Source organism: Anguilla rostrata, chromosome 18, assembly GCF_018555375.3.
Source record: "Anguilla rostrata isolate EN2019 chromosome 18, ASM1855537v3, whole genome shotgun sequence".
Lineage (NCBI taxonomy): Eukaryota > Metazoa > Chordata > Actinopteri > Anguilliformes > Anguillidae > Anguilla > Anguilla rostrata.
In genome coordinates, this window is record NC_057950.1 from 25,308,102 (window position 1) to 25,328,920 (window position 20,819).

General features: G+C 40.6%; 1 protein-coding gene across 1 annotated transcript in view; it reads right to left on the reverse strand.

Moving 5' to 3' along the window:
* Positions 1-17,101, reverse strand: part of ret (ret proto-oncogene receptor tyrosine kinase) — a 38,631-nt gene extending 21,530 nt beyond the window's left edge. The window contains exon 1 of the mRNA XM_064317323.1: positions 16,744-17,101. Within this exon, the coding sequence (XP_064173393.1) occupies positions 16,744-16,807 (64 nt within the window). The 5' untranslated portion in view covers positions 16,808-17,101. The remainder of the gene's footprint in view (positions 1-16,743) is intronic.
* Between the last annotated feature and the right edge of the window lie 3,718 nt (positions 17,102-20,819).

Here is a 20,819-nt window from a genome sequence, read left to right on the forward strand (position 1 = left end):
AATGAAAGACTAAGGAGGCTGAAATTTCACAGCTTTAGGGGTGAGGTTAGTGTACCGGGTCCCTTGCACTCAACAGGTCCAGGAAACGTACAGACCGGAGGAGCTCCTAACTAACGTGTGCTCATTAGTTAGGAGCTTAAAGTTACTTTTATTCCCAAAGGGAATGACCTCAATGCTGAAAGGTGAATCACCAAAACCTCTCTTGGACCCGCTCTGTCGACTTGTGTCAGAGGGCTCTCCAATTAGGAGCGGCCGTAAACCTGAGCCGTGTGATTAATAGGAAGAAAAAAAAGCCTTCGACCTTTGAACCCGAGCTCCCTGTCCCATGCGTCTGTTCCTAATGACCTGCTTTCAGAAGCATCTGGAAGGTCAAGTATCCGGCCACCCGCCAATCAATAGAGAGACCAATCAACTGCAACGGTCATCGAAAAAAGGATTTGTTTATGTGCAAATCTTTTCCCACATGGCCTTTCCCTGATCAAACAAGAAGGCAACAGCCAGGTGAGCTCACAAAAGCCACTTCCTGCTTTAGAAAGCAACCAGGAAGATGGGTCCCCAATAAGCGCTAGAAAGGATAACTACCACAGGTTTTACGGTCCACACTGACCTGATACTGTCCTGTCACACTTACCATACGCTCCTTTAAACCAGCACAACACTGCTACAACATTCCATCATTCTGAAATGGAAAGCAAAACCCTTTCCCTCTACTTTCTGTCCACTGTTGTCCTATCTGATAAGGCTTCTTACCAACAAAGCAAAATCCAGTCCTGATAATCTAGGCCAATCTCTGCTCTCTCTCTCTGCCCATCTTAGCTCTCTGCTGGTTCTATGCTACCCACCTCCACCCACATTGACTCCACCCCCTCCATCCTCACTGGCTCCACCCCCCCCCACACCTATCCATGCACACTGGCTCCACTCCCTCCACCCTCACTGGCCCCACCCCTTCTTCCCATACTAGCTCCTCCCCCTTCACTCTCACTCTATCCTCACTGGCTCCACCCCTTTCATCCTCACTGGCTCCACCCCCTTCATCATCACTAGCTCTACCCCCGCCATCCTCACTGGCTCCACCCCCTTTATTCTCACTGACTGCATTGCCCTCCATCCTCACTGGCTCCATCCCCTCTACCCACACTGATTCCTCCCCCTCCACTCACTGCCATGTCAGTGTGCGTGACAATGTTTACTACAGCTTTGCTTTTTTTCCCATGATCCTTTGTGTATATTGTGTACAATCAATTTTGATCAATTGTATATGTACTAGAGTTCATTGAACCTTACTGCATTGCATGTATTGAATAATATGTTATATGTCACTTTTGATAAGAGCACCTCCCAGATAAATAAAAGGACTAGTGAATGACAGTTCAGCTCAAAGAATGAGACACTTGCTAATCAGTCTTGTAATTGTTGAATTACACTAAACAGCAGGGGGAAAAAAAAACATTATAGAAAAATATTGGCAATGTAATAATAAAAATATGGTTTAATGCAATAAGTGATGTATAGATGGGAAGTTCATTAAGGAACAGTTTGGCTCAGTGGGGAATCTTTCCATTTCCCTTCAATATCACAATCCTTCCCTCTCTAAAGATGATACACTAATGAGAATCATTACTGTGGCACTCTGCAATAATTTAATTAACTAAAAGGCTGTCCATGAAACTACAGTGTAGAGGGTAGGGGGTTATTATTGCAAGTTATTGATCATAATGCTTATAATTTCTTTACATGATTCTCGTAAGAAATACGGAGAATCGCCTTGCAGTGAAGAGCTGTTTCAGAGATGCGATTTCCTCGGTTTGGAGGGCGGCGATTCACGCTCCTGTTCCATTCTCAAAGAAAACTGAGGTATACATTTTAGTCGCTGCTCTGCATTTCAGTGCAATACAAGGTTAATACCTTCCTAAAAATCCACTGTTTTGTAAGATAAAACCGAGTGAGAGTTTGCCCTCAAACTAGCCCTGGGTCAACTTTTATTTATTTATTTATTTATTTATTTGTCACAGAAGTGGTTTATTCACGGTTATGATTAATTTGGTTAACTGACCCCGGATTGGCATTCAGGAGAGGGGATCTACAGAGCTCTCCTGATTGGGTTTGCTGTGTGGTGCTCTGCTGGGGAAATTACACACCATTGCATTCATCATGTTTGTAGGAAATGTAATCGGATTTCAAAGTGACTGAGATATTAGTGCCGGTATAATGTCATTGGGAGTGCACGTGATACGCACTATGTCATCACAGTGGAGAGTCGTGCTTGTACTGCGCCTATAGACTAGTCCCCACGCATTAACATTTTAAATTGTAGCACAATGTAGTGTAGTACAACAGTTTGGAAACTGGGCTTGTAAATCAAATGTTGCTGATTCAGTTCCCAGGTAAAAACGTGTACCCTTGAGCAAGATACTTAACCCTTTGAAAAGTAAGTTTTTTGGAATGTATTTTTTTTTTTTTTTTTTTTTTGTTTTTGTTTTGTTTTGTTACAATTCTAAGTCACTGTTCCAGAACTGTGTTGCGTTCAGTTACCAGTAGTGATTGTGACATCACCATTAGAATGTTCAGTTAAGAGCATTCTTGTTCTTAAGCTGTGCAGTGATGAACACACATTGAGTTAAAGAACTGAATCTCTCATTAATAACCAATAGACAATTTATCAACTGAATCAAATGGCAGACATAACATAGGACAGCTCCAAAGTGCCTTGTAATAATCTCAGAATATATGAATGTGTTGGGAATCATTCCACCACAATGGCAAAGCACATGCCAATCAGACTCAACAAAAGTGAGCCACAGATCAGATTGTGAGGTCAATCAATGCAATGTATGAGACTTATAGTTAATAGCCATTAACAAGCAGTTAATGGAGCAAAAACATCACAAAAAATCTTAAATTGATTCTTAAATGTCTGCATGATTCAAGCAGTGCTACTAAGTCCACCTGATACTTTCACAACATGATGCCAATACCTTTGACCCACAAAACTAAGACCATGTGACATTTTGATCTCTCAGACCTTCAGCGCTGCAGGGAAGGGGAAGTTCATTTTCAGTCTGCTGGTTTCACCTAGAAAGCAATCAGCCAGGTGAGTGCAATACAAAACAATCTAAGCCCCACCCACATCCCCTGTTAGCCTACATAAGACACTGGTTAGTACCAGCTAGTGATAAGAACACAAATTGTGTTACAAAGTAGCTCCATACCTCTCATAAAAAGGTAATTGCCAAAACAAAAAAATCCAAGTTTCTGCAAGATTCATTTAGTACCAATAGCTCCACCACACATAACAATGCATGGTGTTAATAGCATCAATCCACCAAACTATCACAAGTTAATCCAGTCACAAAAAAAACCTGAAATCCTCATTCAACCCCTCACAGGGAAGAAAGACTGAGATTCAAAAATGTCAAAAGCTTCCTGTTGAAAAAACCTGACATAAATCCCCAGAATTAATATGATTAGCTTGTTTAAAGTGAAGAAGCAAGGGAGTGAGTGAGAGGGCACTTTAATGTATCATAATCCTCATCTGCAGAGGACAAGAGGCTTTTCCAACATGAAACAATGGCCAAGGACAACCAATAACATAACCAGCATGAGCAGACTGGCACGTAATCTCATACTTTTCTGATGTGATCGGATGAGTAAATGATTTATACTGTCCATAATGGGGACAGATGACAGAGGGCAAGGTCTACCCCATGGGTAAGATGCCTTTGGTTTGATGACGGGTGCGGGAGTATGCCTTGCCTACGTGTTTCAGTGTGTACTAATTCGTCTCTCAGATCATGACCTCTTCAATAATAAAGGATCTTGAAATAAATCCTTAAATTGGCTATCACTACTGAAAATGGGCCTATGATTTAGCACAATATGTTTGATGGAACTGCTCAGAGACGTAAGAGTCTTAAAAATACATGAGAAAGTTTTCCTGTCTCTACACAGGGCAAATGAATATTCAGTAACATTCTGAGCTCATGAGGAGCAGTCCAAAGCCATTTGTGTGGATAACCAGGAATTAGGAAGTCATTGTACATACGTATAGAGCAGGGCTGCCCAACCCTGTTCCTGTAGGTCTACCGTCCAGTAGGCTTTCATTTCAACCCTAATTTTGGTATGCCTGATTCCACTAATTAGCAGCTCAATGAGATCTCTAACTGTTGAATGGGGTGTGCTTTGGTAGGGTTGGAGTGAAAACCAACAAGATGATTGGGCAACCCTGGTATAGAGTGTGCATCAAATTAATCACCGTCAGAGTGAATGTGTCAAAAATGCAGAAATTGACTGGCATGGGAGGCACCTGGTTCTCTTTCTCATAACTATGTAAAGCACACATTAACAGTCTCAAAAAAATGGTCCAAAAAGTTAGAAAGGGGTCGAGTGACACTACTCATCTCTGCCACTATGGGGCGCCCTGGAGGCTGGGTTAGGCTTTTGTGCACCGTAGGTAATGTAAAAGACTGGCTGGCTGGGGAGTTTGTAATAGGTGTTATCCTGCAGGAGATGAAACCTCCTGATCATACTGACATTTCTGCATGATTACTAAACCCACACCTCCGTCTGGTGGTGTGCAAACCGAAGACCTGCCTTTACATACTTCATCAGCAAAACTAAGATTAGGCTTTATTACAGCAGGCCGATTAGGAAACATTGTTCAAGACCTCATTTCACTTAATGACAAAATGTATCTGAAGACGAGTTAGGGTAAACTTGGACAAAATAGTGCAGGTACCACAGACAGAACATGACAACTTTCAGAAAGGCACATTTACTCTGTGTGATTTTTATCCAGTGAATAATTTTCTGGGAGCCGTTCTCAAAAGACTAGGCGAGGCGGGCATAGGGTGTGACTCCTGTACCGTCCCACACTGGATTATAAGACTGGGCTGAAAGCCATACTCCACATTACTGCCTAACATATGACCCACCATGCACTACCTAACAAGGAATGGAACATGCCACGGGATCTTCACCACAGAGCTGACCAGAACACGTTACATTGCACATGTTATGCATGAACACGTGTGTGCAATTTGCCTGCACTACATACAATGTGCATACATGTTCCAGGGATGTGGAGGTCCCATTAAGCGACAGCTCTGTGATAAGAGTAGAGTTTATGTAGTGTGTAGTCCAGATCTGGAGCAGTGATAGGATGAGAACAATAAATTGTATGCACTGGGAATCAATCGAGCACTACAGATATATGATAAGCATAATGCACTAAAGCACTCTTCATGTCGAAAAGTTTCTAAAAATGGTTTACAGTCATTTTCATTTATCATAAGTGGCAGTCAGGAAAAGTCGGCAAGACAAACCATAAAGATGCTAAATGGTACAAAGTGAGCTAGTAGAGGGTATATGGGGAGGGTTTATTTATCATTTTCACAGTATTTACCAATACAGGGAACTCCATTGAAGACTAGCAATAAAGACCTTGAGTTGTTACACAGCAAAAAAAGAAAAAAATTATACAGTTTGGAATGCATAAATATCACCAAACTGACTATTGTAGTTTGTTACATCAAAGACTGTTTAGTACCTGTTATTACAGAATACTCCAACTGAAATTGTCTTTAAAAAAAACAAACAGTTTGACTATTAGGAGTTTGCAACATGTAAACATCATATGAAAACGTTTAATTTTATTTAGTGAAATCTTCATATTTTCATATTACTAACATCTGAGCATGTGACCTAAGTTCTGTTTCTTTGTATGTCTGGGTGTGTTATATATACAGGCGTATGCATATTTATAAGAAATTCTGACACTTACACATTAAGAAAGTCAGTCATTAATGCTTTCTAAATAGGTACTGTATACTTGTTAGTCAGCTGGTCGCTCTCAAAATAAAAGATAAAAAAAACCTCAGGACAAAAAGAAAGGATTGCAGTCTCATAATGTGTGTGTGTGTATGTGTGTGTACGTGCGCGCGCGTGTGTGTGTGTGTGGTGTAAATATTTTCCTTTAAATACAAAGCAATACCATCAGAATAGGGGGATTCAATTGTTTGTCCTTAATGTGAGTTTAAAACTGTTTTAAGCTCATTTTTGGTTATCTCGTCAATTTTAATTGAATTAAATACAATTCATGAACAAATGTTGATTGAATCTGGTCCTACGCTTTTATTGCACTTTTGATATGAATTTCAAACATGAGGCCATATAAGCCTTGTAAGCTAGTAAACTACTCTGGCTTAGAATGCCTGCCAAGTAAATAAATAGTTACATTTCCATACAAAGTGTTGACACTCTCACACCTCTCTCTCTCTCTCTCTCTCTCTCCCCCTCTCTCTCTCTCTGGGAAAGGCTGTCCAGTCAGACACGGAGTCTGAGCCAGCCACACCTTCTGCGTACATCAGCAATGATTTCCCATCAGCCTAATTAACGAAGCACCCGTTGAAATCAAAGAGGGGATGTTAGAAAGTCAGCTGATTTCCATGGGCGAGCAGCGCACTTAACGCAACAAAGTACGGCAACATACCGTAAAAACAGAACGGTCAACCTTCGGCGGGCTGAAGGCAGGGTTCAGAGGGGAAGGGATCGCGCTCGGGCTGTGCATCGCCCGCCACTGTAAATGATCGCTCAAACTTATCATGCATCGCTGGCCGCTTGAAAATAACTTGTCAACGCCCATGAAAAAAATTGCTTTAGCTGCCCTTGGGACACTATTTCAATCAATGTCTCCTTGTCCTCGTACACAAAAGCAAATTAGATTTCGCCGATGCGTGTAATGGAAATGTGACCCTTAAACGACACAAATATCCGCATCGCACAACCGGAAGCCACAGTCTCTGTACTCTCAGCAGTGAAAGAGAGAGTAGCCTCTGTTACTGAGAAAAAAAAAAAACATTGTTTATTTTTCGCAAGTCACTAAGTATATTGTCTGTTCTTTAATTTTAAACTAATAGTTATTAAAATATATTTTTTGTAAGGTTTCGCAATTAGCTTAGGGAAAATACCAACTTAAGAGCTATCTTGTCTGAAGTTTGCTATATAATTCTGACAGCAGTCTGTATCACTGATGTTCAACTGTTTTGTCTATTCAAAGTCCTGACAAGCAGATAGGCTTGTAACGTAGGGTTTTGTAAATAATACTTTTTATGACATCAATTTTATACGTCTATGTGTGACCCTTTTCTATTTGTGTTTTATTACAGGTAACAGTCCATGTTGGCACAAATAAGTATAGTTGTAGGCATAGCCATTTTTGATAATTCGGTTAGGCCAAGATCATATGTTTATGTTCTTAATTATTAGAGAACATCAGAATACCAGTTACTGGGTTCATAGTCCAAAATATTCACCTTAAAAACACAGGAGTGTAACTGTATGCGCATGTTCATTTGATTTTCAAATGCTCAAAAGACAGTATATAATATTTTATTACCTAATATACTTTTATTATCTAATAAATTCATTTACTCAATTCCTTTGAAAGAGCATTGATTCAGAAATGTTGAACCATGATTGAATAATGGGCAGTTTTTTTTTTTTTTTCTTGCATTGAGTTGAAAAACAAACATAAATACAAAAGCAAGACCGGCTGTAACAAAACCCACCCCCAGTGCTGTTTTCATAAGCGCCACATTCTCAGTCTGCAAAAAAACAGCCCTGTCATAGAAAAAAGGGATCACTTTCTCTAGACATCCCAGCAAAGTCAGCGTAATTGAAGTCCTGATATAATACAAAGCAGAAACACTTTAGCAAATAAGCCGGTCTTCGTAGCACAGCTCCAATTACGTTAAGAGAAATGCTGTGAAACCGTGAGAGAAATCTGAAAAGATTTATAATCTGTCCGTAACTGAACAGACACGTGAAAATTAAATTATAAAATGTAGCAAAGGAGTAAATCAAATTACTAACTAAATAAGTCATGTGCGGAGGAAGATTTATTCAAGCGGTCCCAAGGATTGCTGATGAAGTAAAGTGTGAAGACTGGAAATCCGGAAATGCACATAAATAAAGGGTTTGATCAGCTGATGGCTCTGTCCTGAGACTGCCTGTTGATCGCAGGCATTACTGTTGGGGTCAGCGAGTGGGGTCAGAGCTCACTTGAGGGCTGCAGACAGGAAGACTGCCACACCCAGGACCCCCAATTTATGCCCAAGGCCAAGTCTGGCTCCACTGGAGAGAAAATCTGCCCAATTACAGCTTAAAATATAAAAAATGAAAGGATATGGCTAAACCATGATGTTGTCCCAAGGGAGCAAAACTGATGATGAATGTATGAACTATCATCAATATTGATGACAAACTATAACAATAAATAATGATATATGGAGGAAGCAATGTGTGAACATGAGCAATCATAGCTAGTATGATACAATTATTTAATTAATTAATTAATTTAGTGCATTGTCAATAGCGCAATTGAAGGTGTAACTTTTTTTGTTTATATAAGACATAAAAACATACTCTTCTGCCTAGGAATGATATATATATATATATATATGACTCATACATTACCGCTAAATGCAGGTGAAGTAGAAGCATACAGTAAGGATTTAGTTCCATTCAAAGTCAATGGCTAGGGAAATTTATGCAAATTTTATGTAAAAATAATATGCAAAATGACATTTTAAATCTTAACAACTGTTGCTGGCCCCTAACAGTAGTCTGTAGGGCTGCAGAGTTTATGAGACTACAGACAGCACTGGTTCCGGGAAATTGTCCAGCAGATCGTTCGGTTTTCTAGGTCTCACTAAATTATTGATTGTAGAGAATATGGACTGGCTGAACATCAAAATCAGCTACAAGCCTTTGTATTTAAAAGGTTTTAGATGAAAGGTAAAGCAGAAGATATTTGTATTTTAAAGGTTTAGGTGTAAGGTAAAGCAGAAGGTTCTCTGGCAGCCTGATTGCAGGGGCCCTGCTATCTGATTGCTTTCTGTGTTGTGAAGTTGTACGGTCCAGACCAAACATTACAAATACAGGATGATATACCTGTACCGCCAGTCCTTGGGTTTCCATTACCTTAGTTCCATCCATACCAGGTGCCCACAGGCTGTTTCCACTGAGCTATTAATCTGTGTTTAGCGCTAGCTCTCTCTTGTAGTAGTGTGTAGCTTCCTGTGTTTAGAGCTAGCTCTCTCTTGTAGTACTGTGTAGCGTCCTGTGTTTAGAGCTAGCTCTCTCTTGTAGTAGTGTGTAGCTTCCTGTGGATAGCACTAACTCTCTCTAGTAGTTGTGTGTAGTTTCCTATGGATAGCACTAGCTCTTTCTTGTAGTAGTAGTGTGTAGCTTCCTGTGGATAGTGCTAGCTCTTACTTGTATGTATATATATATGTGTGCGTGTGTGTGTGTGTGTGTGTGTGTGTGTAATTACTCTCGTTGTGTCTCCTTGCTAGGCTGAGACAGACAGGACGTCCTTTTCCCATCCTAAGAGCGAGTCTGCAGACAGCCTGCAGTCCTTCTGCAAGCGGATCATGTCTCATTGGACAGCAGCCGCCCTCATCGTCATCGTGATTGCTCTTTGTTTCGCCGCACCCAGGACGTCTTTCAGCCCCCGCTAAAGGTGAGCCTGCGGTAAATCAATGCAAATTCATAAACCGAGGAGCCACTTACACAGGCACGCTCTGGGCCAATGTCATGGAAAGACTACAAGGTCCATAAAGATATACATTTTTTTATGGCCCCAAGAAGGTCAACTAGCAGGTAATTTCTCATTTAGAGGTGGGTAGTGAATTCAGGGGGCAGTGTATCCAAACAGCACTGAGGTATGATTAGATTCATGATTAGATATGATTAGGTCAGATTCAGGAATTTGACCCAAACATCAGGGTTAGCATCCATACCCTTTTGGTAAATGACATGGCTCGTTTAACAGCAGCCATGAGTCATGGGGCTGGTGTAGTGACTCATCCCAGGGATGAATAATCTTCAGCCCTCCATTCCCATCACTGTACCAGTTTGCTGGAGGACCACATACTGCACTGCCTTCCAGTGGAAACGTTCCTGGTGAGTAAGCAAGCCCAGCTTAATGGTATCAGTCATTAAGTGATCTGGCATGCTAAGACAACAGAGCTGTGCCAACAGCTTCCCATATGAATTTAATGGACAAAAGCCTGAGAGCGTCTGTGTACCTGATCTACACACACATACGCACACACACATACACACACACACACACACACACACACACACACACACACACACACACACACACACACACATACTCACACACACACAGACACACACACACACACACATATGCACACACACACACACACACACACATACGCACACACACACACACACACACACATACGCACACACACACACACATACACACACACATACGCACACACACACACACACATACGCGCACACACACACACACACACGCACATACGCACACACGCACACACACACACACACACACACACACACACACACACACACACACACATATGCACACATGCACGCACGTGCAGTCACACAGACTCAATACTGCAGGGCTTCTGGTCTTTTCGAGAAAATCTGTTACTTTCTGCTCATTTTTGTTTTGCTTTGCAATCTGATACGATGTATAAATGGAGAAAACATTAGTTGTTTGGTGACACGAGCAGGAAAAAAATGTCATTTACACATGCAGCTAAGCCGTTGTGTGTTTGTATGCACGCAAAAATGTGAACCGCACAGAGCAGAGTTCCAGCAGGAGGAGAGCATGCCCTGCTCAGCCCCCAGAATGAAACTCAGGGAGAGTTTCTCAGTCAGTTCTGCTGATCACTGCGATTTTACTCCTGTTCGCTAACTATCCACTCACATCGGCAAGCTAATGCTAACCACAGAACTGCGAGGAAGAGATGAATGCAAATGGAATCGCACCGCACCCCCCGCAACCCCCCCAGCCAATGTGACGGACGGCTCCGCAGGCCGCAAGACGGGAAGCCGTGGAGCCATTACGGCTCTGACCCGCGGTCCTGCTTCACACAGAGTCTCTCACATTACCGCAACTGATGAGTCCGGAAAGCCCTGGATTTTATTATTTTTAATGCAATGGCCAAGAACATTCTGGATGAACTTGATTGGGCAGAGCCACGAGAGCTACTGTCACTGATGACACTCTGTTATGACCCTACCAACAGCACTGCCAAACCACTGCCATCTGATTAGCAAAGAGAAGATAAAGCTGTTTCTGTATTTTTCTTACAGTGTGAAACACATAAAACAGCATGTATCCAAATTGCTCAATATGTATCATTGCTGTCTACTAAGTCTACTAATGTCCTGTAAATAGAAATTTTCTTTATATTTATGCAATGCATTTCTATTTCTGACACAGACTCTAGACACTGTCTCCACCAAACAGGCACAAACCAAAAACGAGAGTTCTGTGTCTTAGGAAAGCTTACATTAGAGGCTGTTAGCATTTTGGATGTCGTTGTTCTTGTAAATGTACTGTCTCGATATGCATTTAACTTACAATAAAAATAAAATTAAAAAGAGATTCACAGAGACAAAGGAGGTCATTATGAAGTCGCTTTCTGGAAATCGTTTTTCCGCTCTGAGAAGAAAATCTCGCTGGGCTCTTGCTGGCAGTGATTTCAATGTGAAGTGTCACTGCCTGTTAATATGTGAGCAGTTAACTAGCCTTCGACATCAACACCTACGAGTGCATGCAGGCGCTCGCGCACACACACACAGGCACACGCACGCACGCACGCACGCACACACACACACGCACAGGCACACACACACGCACGCACGCACGCGCGCACGCGCGCACACACACACAGGCACACGCACGCACGCACGCATGCACACACACACACACACACACGCACAGGCACACACACACACACAAACACACACACCCACCCTTAGAGCCCCCACATTCTGCCAGCGAGAAATGTCCCGAATTGGAAAGACAAGGCAAGCTTGAGTACACTCTGATTCAATTCTGCTCTGAGTGACAACATAAATGCACAGCAAAGGGGGAAAAAAAATCCTCCTTCTCCCACTGAGATTCTAACCAATCAGAGGCTCCACGCAGACAGCAATGTATTCTACTCCAAAATCTGTCACAACCAATCACGGCCACACATTTGTCAGTGTTACTGAATGAAGTTACCAAACATTGAAAAAAAAGATTTCTTTTCATTCATTGGCTGAAGGCTTTCCAATAAATACAAATGCGATTCTTCAGACTAGCATAACGCAATTTGAACTTTTTTTGTATTTAAAAACAACTGGAAATAAGTAGCAGTGAAGCCAGTGGCATTTTGACAGTAAGTAAGCTAACAGAGCACGATTACTGAAGGTTGCTGTTTTATTTATGTATTTATTTATTTTATTTTTCTGCAGCAACGCCCTTCAGCAAAATAATGTTCACTGCTTCAGTAGAAGTATTCTTGCAATGCCTAAGATGTCTGAAAACAATTGAATGATGAATATTATTGTTTAAAATATGAAAATGTAAGTTGTCATGGCAAAGATGCCTGCTAAACAAATGAAAAATTGTTGTAACTGGTAACTGTAAAGTTTAAAAATGGCATTTACCAAGGCAATAAATATTATCACATTTAATTTTCAGTCAAACAATATGCATGCACACACGCGCACGCACACACACACACACACACACTCAAAATAATCACTGACAATTTCCTGACTGACGGTAAAGTCAGACTCAGGAAGTAAAGTACATGGTCTTCCTTGTATATACTAATGTCACAAATCTAGTGATGCAGTCTAACAGTCCTTCAGGTGAATTCATATCCAAAAATATTTTGCCAACCAGTGAAGCAGTATTTAATGGCAGAGGTTTTTGCATAATCCAGATTGGTAAAACAATATCTATGATGATAATAATAACGTTACTACAACAGAAGCTGACGCAATCCAGCTACCTTCAACCATGTGGTGACCAAACTAAACAGAGAATTAATAAGAACAGTGAAAGAACAGAGTGAACTGCTAATGGGCATATGATAAAAAAAATAAGCAAAACAATAGATCAGTCTTCTGTGAATTTGTATTTTATGTTTTTCTTTTAACATATGCAAGTATCGGTAGTGCCAATGTTTAGTACAGAATTATGGTTCCTTTTAACAATGGAAATACTTATTTTCCAGCAAACTAAGACACCCATACCAAGAAAACCACTGATAAAAGTGGTCCTCTGAAATCATCACAAATTTGATGCGAAATACAATTTCTTCCAGGCCATACAAGGAAGCATTTGTGAAACCCTTCAATTTGTGGCTGAAGTGGGTTTATGATGTCATTCACGGAATATTGAAAACCACACTGGAATTTTGAAGCACTAAAGAAACCACAGCTTTCTCAGAACCAGGCATTTAATTAATTAATATGGCGATTGCAAAGTGCTATCAAACAGGAGGCCACATTCAGGACACTTGAGGTACTGCAGTCTGTTCTCAAATGAGAAGCATTTGCTAGGAACTGCTGTACCAGTATGGGAAATGCAGTAGGCCACTGATTATACAGGGAAAATACTCTGTGAGTCTTCATTCTAAAACAAAACCTTCAATAAAAAAGGAAATCAGAGGAATGAAATGGGTCCAAAAAAATGAAAGAGGAGGAAAGATCTACTGTTAAACAAGAAACAATATTGGAAGAGTTTCGTACTCAGATATTGATTGAGGTTGCACTCACTGATCATGTTGTTTATTATGCATTTACAACTCTTCCCACCAAATATGTTGTAAGAACACACTTAAAAGATACGTGAAGAGCAAAAAGTAAAAAATAAATCCTGTGTAATGCCAGTCTGTTTAAGCACAAAGCCTATCTAAGATTTGCCAAGACAACTTACAGTACTCTAAATATTCCACAATATTCTGACATTTATAACATCATATATATATTTTAATTTTCAGTTGGTAAAAAAGTCCCCGTGCATTCCGGGATATTGAGATGTGAGTTGCATGCTGCATGAGCTGTCACCTCCTCTTAACTTATGTATACACGCATTTGGGGTTTCTACAGGGAATGTGAATTTACAGATAATAAAACAGTGTATTACTGGATATTCAAAGAATGAAACTGAGTATTGACATATATATGTTTTCTTTTTCTTTTTCTTTTTCTTTTTTTTAAAGGAAAAAAAATACTATTTTGACACAGGTGTGGATTCGGTTATCTTAGGAAAAAAAATACCCAGTTGCATTTCCCGAGCGACCAGCCAACCCACGTGGGGCTCTTTTAATGAGGGTCTGTGGCTCCATCCGTTATCATCACAGCGAGTCCCATTATTTTACTGGCAGCATCCCTCTCCTGCAGGCAAACAGTGCATGTTTGCTCAGGATCCTGCGCACCTGTCCGCCACCTGCCCGCACGTTCGCACCCGCGCGTGTGCCTTTTGTTCAGGGGGAAGCACCCAGCTCTGCGCGAGCTCAGAGGGGAGGGAGCGCGCCTGTTTGTTTGAGGACCAGTTCATTACCTGGGCACAAAGGAAAACCCCTTTTCAAATATTTCCGTGTATTGACGTCGCGTAAATAGCGCCGTTTTAGTAATTCGCAACAAATTAATCAACTTCAGTTTGGAATCAGAATGGTGGATGCAATTTAGAATGTTGGATGTAAGAATGATTGCACCGGCACAGATTAAATATTGACCATATATTTCAATCTGTTGAAAGCATTTACTTATGTTTACCTTTACTGTCTGCTATGAAAACACACATAGAAAGATAGTTGCAGGAACAATGTAATAAATGCTATTGCAATCTTTGAAAACATTACATATTCAAATGAACTACTATGAACGCCTATACACAAATGGTGAAGACAGTAGTGATATTTAAAATGATTTCAAGGTTGCAGAGATCTAACTTATGTATTTTTCTGTTTATGTTTTTAGGTGCAGTTCAGCCACAGACTGAAATTAAATATTACACATGTATTTATTGTTCAGCAGGCATACAAGAAAAACAATAGTCATTATGCAATACTCATAAACCTATGAACATACACCTATATTATGGCCGCTGTAAACTGTACTCGTGTTGTATTTATGGTACACTCACAAATGTATTTAAAGGTTTTGTTCTAAGTGTTTTGCGAGTGCCACGTGCTAGAGACATGCAGCCTGGGTAGAGCCCTACACTGCAGTTCATAGACTCCTCAGGCATGAGTAACTATTTAAATATAGTGGGTTTGAGAAGACAGTGTTAGTTCAGTTGGAGGGGTTTTAGTGTGGGATTATAATATTGTGATTGCTGTCTGCATTTTGGTCGCTCGGTCTGTGGGGCTTAGACCCAGAGAAATCCAAGCAAGGTCCGTATCACTCTGTGCCCAGTAAAACATTCAGTTCATTCTAACACCATAGCAGTTGTTTGGGACAGAAAGACTGTACAGAGAGCCGAACACCCCAACCCGTGTGTGATTTAATTCGTATTATGCTAGCACCGCGCTCTTTTATTCCACCCGCCGCAACTGTTGCTGTGGACGAGCGCGTCTAGAGAATGTTGCCTTACATTAGTAAATTCTCGTAATTAATAAAGAGAAAACATATCCGTGTAAATGAAGGTGGGTTGTGCGATTTATTTAAGGTTCAGTAGTGTATGTACTGTGCAGGTCTGCATGACCACTTCGGGTCACCTTTATTCCTCTTTGTCTGGTCTTTCGTTCGCCCAATTGTGGTTTTTAGTTATAGGATTTCGAATCCAGCCTTAAAAGTAAACTGAAATCTCTAGGTTACAGTATATTGTCTATGTTTGCTATCATTGTTTTTAACCCATGCGACGCTGACACTAGATCTTAAGATGCCAGGCAGATCCTTAGAACCTTCAAACTCTGTTCAGTACCTCAGCGGTTGGTTCCGAGTTGCGTGCATTTACTTTCTCCAATACAATTACATTTGACCGTAGCCTGGCTACTGTACAAATTCAATTTTAAATAGGGCTACCAATGACGTCTCAACCGTAAGCAATGTCTTTTGCGGAGACCATAATGAAGTTACAACATCTGTTAAACCCGAATAAATTGTGTTTTCTATAATATTCTCAGGACAGAAAAATCCTTAGCCTATAGAATAGAAAACGCACAGGCTATCTTATGCCGTACAATCAGTATAGCCAACTGTAAGATTCAGATATCAGATTTCGCATCCGGAAATAGGCTAATGTTAGACATTCAGATTCTATTTGATATGGTAAATTCCACATCAGTGTCTAGCAATGATGTTCGTCTTTCTAGAGGATACCGTTCCAAAACCAACAGGTTCGTTTCCCACTCCGCGTCACCTGCGTATTCCTTTACAAACTCGGCAACAATCAGAACTGCCATCGCGAGGAAATAGCCCCAACGCGGTTAATACACACAGAGGAAAAGCGTGGGACATTTCAGAACGGGAAATTTGCAAATTGCGACGCATTAAACTGTTCAAATCCAATTTAAATGCGAAGGGAATAGATTGCGTAAATAATTCAATTTGCATTTTAAGTCTGTGCCGTCTTTTATCTAAGTAAGCTACAACAGGCTATGTCTCTGTCTTTTGTCCTTTTTGATCAAAGTGGCCACAGAAATATTAGCTCTGAATTACTAGTTAACAAAGTCAATCAACTAAATAGGTGAATTTCCTCCTTTTTGTAAAGGCAGAGGAGTAAAATCCGCGCGCTGATTGAAAGGTCCTTGAAAGTTGGTTGTCTAACGACAAAAACATCAACATCAAACTTGGCCAACTGTACTTGCTGTCACAACACGCATTTGCTGTCACCACTATAAAATAAATAAACATACGTTGCAAGAAAAATAAACGAAGCCTTACCTTCACCAAACAGCCCAAAGAACAAAGTGATGCCTCTTAAAAATAAACCAAACGCTTTCCCCATACTTATAATTCATAGGTTCGATTCTCGAGGTGGGAAAGCAAAGACAATTCGTTATACGGGATTGTATTTATCAAATATTTCGGAGAAGTCGCCAGGTTTTCTGTATTCTGTCTGAAGTAGTCCCGTCAGAGCGGTTGTCCCATTGCGAGGTGGTCACTGCAGCGCGTGCTCGCCGTGCTGCTGGGGCGGCCGGCGCAGGGGGAGGTTCAAATGAAACTAATACACTGCAGTGTATTACCCGGTCCTGATGGTGGAGCTCCGAAAGAGCGATCCTATTCTCAGAGAAGTAATGACAGAAAATAGATTTTTATCAAGCCGGAGAAGAATGAGACTCTGCAACACACGCCATTTAATATTTCACATATAGGCCAAGTTATAGCCTAGATTTTGACGTTTTGCAATAACCTATTTACCTAGAACTGAGAGGCCCACATCAGTCATATCCACAGTAAGACAAATCATACTGACTATACATGTAGATTTTGTTGCACGTAACGAAAAGAAAGATTATTAAGATGATAGGTCACTAAAAGAGATTAGGCTGTTCGTCAAAAAACGGCAATTCATTATGCAGATCAAGCTCCCCTTATTTATTTATTTATTTATTTATTTTACATCTTGCCTCAGGTTATTTTTCCAAGTAGGCAATTGAGAAAATTGCAATCCGCTTATAATGGTAACTTCTTCTTTCAGCAGTAAAAATGGGCCAATCAGAACAATTTCTATGTTACAGTTAGCATGGACCTGTTTTAAACTGACTCGCTAAGGAAGAGTCCAGAGCCGGTGTGGGTGGAGGTCACTCCACTAGGTACTCCTCCGATGATGTGGCCTACTATAGCCTATCATCCGTCTTTGTGTGATATGCAGGCTAGAACTAGAGACGGCGACTGGAACGAAATTTCGAGGTTAATATTACGATTTACAACGGAGACAAAATATGTAATAAAGGAAAAATAACCCGAAATTCGAATTTGCGTATTTGCCTTATGTAAAAAGCCTAGAATATGCCAAGGGCTTTTGTACGCACCACAAATAAGTAAAGAGTGCAATCAAGGTTATGGGACTGCGTTTTTTTTATTTTACTTTTTTTTACATGGTCTTATTATGTAGCCTATATCAACATATGCACATTACTGTATAAATGCCAACTTCAGCGTGTTGCACAAATTAATATTAACTGAAGCACTTTAGGATAGGCATATACTGCTCATTGTTTTTAAAAAAATGGGGTGTTAAAATGGTTTTTAAACACGCATGCATAGGCACATACATACATATATGAAAGATTTAATGTACCGTGCGTGACTGTCAATATCACAAGACGTGCAATAATTATGTATGTGTCTGTTTTATTTGAAAGAAAATGACATTTTAACTGAAATATCTGTTCTCACGTATGACTGACTCGTATAGGCCTACTCCAGTGACTTCGTAGCTTGAGCGCCAGGTTATTTCATAAATCACAGGTGTGGTTGGACACAGCGGAGGTGTTCAAACTCGTTGCATGTCAGGCTGGTGAAAATGAAGTCGGAGGAAGGAGTAGAATATTCCCCGCTATTTGAGACGGCAACCTTCTAGCCACAAATATAGCAGGTATATAGTGGGCTGTGTTCATCGAGCCAAGAGATCAAAGCTGTGTCCAGCACAGCCTAGGTCCACAACCGCCACTTTAGTCCTTAGTTCTGTCTTACATTTGAGGATACTAAATCGAGACAGGACCGTATAGAATAACTCTTCAAATACACGGTTACTGGACAAAGGAACACACTTTCTCCTATATTGGTGCGCTTTAAACTCGCTTCCACGTCGGTTGTTAACGAAAACACGTTATTACGAGGTGCAACCGTTCCTCCTGGGAACATAGTTCTGATTGAACAGCACACCAGACAACACATTGGATTGCTATGTGACTAAGTGCCCATTATTGGGTTAGAGGTGAATGTTGGTATCTTTCAATCAAATCAAATAAATGTTTTGTATTTATGCACAAAACAACACCAAGAGTCACGCTAATCATGTGATGAGCGAATGACGTGTGTGATCTGGTTGTATTAGCTTCCACAGTTGGGACTGTTTCCACCATATCCCAGAGAGTTACTGTAAAGTTTTACCCCTTTTATCTGTCATGGACTTCCAACTATTGACATGGATTGAGAGAAAGGATATGACACCACACTCTAACACTGTAGCCCATGTGTTTCCAGGTAATAATACTTGACAGGCAGCTTCCTTTTTTTTTTTTTTTTTTTTTTTACTTAATATAACAGCGGAAATGAGCAAACCAATGCACGCAAATGCTAATACAGCTCGAGTTTCCATATGTCATACGATCATACGCATTTTCAGACGCGTGGTCAATGTGAATCAATATAGTCCAGAAAGAGCTGAGGCGGTTCCATCTCATGTGGTCATGTGGAATTTTACTGCCGTCTGGCTCTTTTTATTTATTCTAGATCATCAAAGCGATATTCGGACCTAAGTGTTTTTGCAGACAGTGGAGGGTGAATGGGATCATGAATATGAATATCATGTCATATAGCTGCTTTCAACTCGGTCTGTGCCAGAATCAGACTGCCCGTAATGTAAACGTTTCAAGCACTTTCACAGACAAGCAAACAGTATGTGTTGTTGCCCAAAAAGAGTGTGTGTTTCATTACTAGGAAACAGTAAGAGCAAGAACGTTCTGTTCGACATAGCCCTCCGGCCCCTCCCCACCTTCTTCTCCAATAACAACACCCAGAAGAACAGAAGCCTCGTCCAACCAGGTGGCCTCCCATAAAAGTACTTAGTTTCAACCATTAGACAGTAGAGGCACAGGGAGCTGATTGGCTCAGGAAGAGCATTGTTTTACTTTATGCAGAGAAACTACAATACAAGAATCAGTCACAATTGTGATGGAGTATTTTTTATAAAATTTTTATTAAAAAAATGCATATTAGGATGGCAACTACCTTTCCCCTTTTAAACATTTATTTATGTATTTGTTTATTCATTTTGTGTCACACTCATTACTATAAGGAACGTTGTCTTAATGTTCTTTGACTCAAGCGCTTTCTCGTGTTGTGGGGCGGGCAGACATAGGTGGGAGCGCGGATCCTGGTTGCTATGACAGCTGCCTCCCTTGATGGGGGCTCAGGCTTGAACCCTATTAAAATGGCGGCACTAACAGAGCAGATGGCACCGGCACTGTGCTAATGAAAGTGGGCGTGGCCATGGCAACTGTCTAATGACGGACACTTCCCGGTGGCGGATCCACACTAACCAATTTGTTAAGTGGCACTTCAGACTGTCCAACTTAATTGTCTCCATTCAACTCCCACACAATTGACACTGAATAAAACACTCCTGGGTGTAGGAGCAGGGCAGTAAATCTGGCTAGCCCGTATTCAACAGTGCCACCAATTTGGTAATTGTGCAGTATAATATGTTAACGACCCGAGCGTGAAAAGGATCCGGTGTGCCATCCCATTACACGCACCTTACTCTGGTCGTGTGCTGTTTACAATGCGATGATTTCTTTTGGCACAGATGTCTGAGTATAGATCCTCTAAACCAGAGCAAAGCTTGATAATTCGTCTTTAGCATAACGGACACAACATGGAAGTGTTAACTGATACCAGGATCTCATTTTGAGAAAACTGTTTTCAAAACTAGTTGTGCAGGGATACTTAGATTTTACATAAGGTGTTTGATTTTCTTTTAGGGAAATGATAATAGCTTATTATTATTAACAAGTGGTCTTTATATCATCTTTATGAAATCATGAATTACCATTCATTGACATAAAAGTGACTATATTCCATTTGCTATCATTTAGAATAAATCAGTGTATGTCAGTTGAAATACAGTAATTTGTGTATCAATGAATGTTTATCAACCATCTGGACGCTGCTGTCTTTTATGGCATGAAACCTTGTATGGATTCCATGCAATATTTTGTGTCCATTGCAAACCCTCACAAATTCTTACGTAACAGTCCTTGCCACAGATAATCACAAAATGCCTTTGAAAG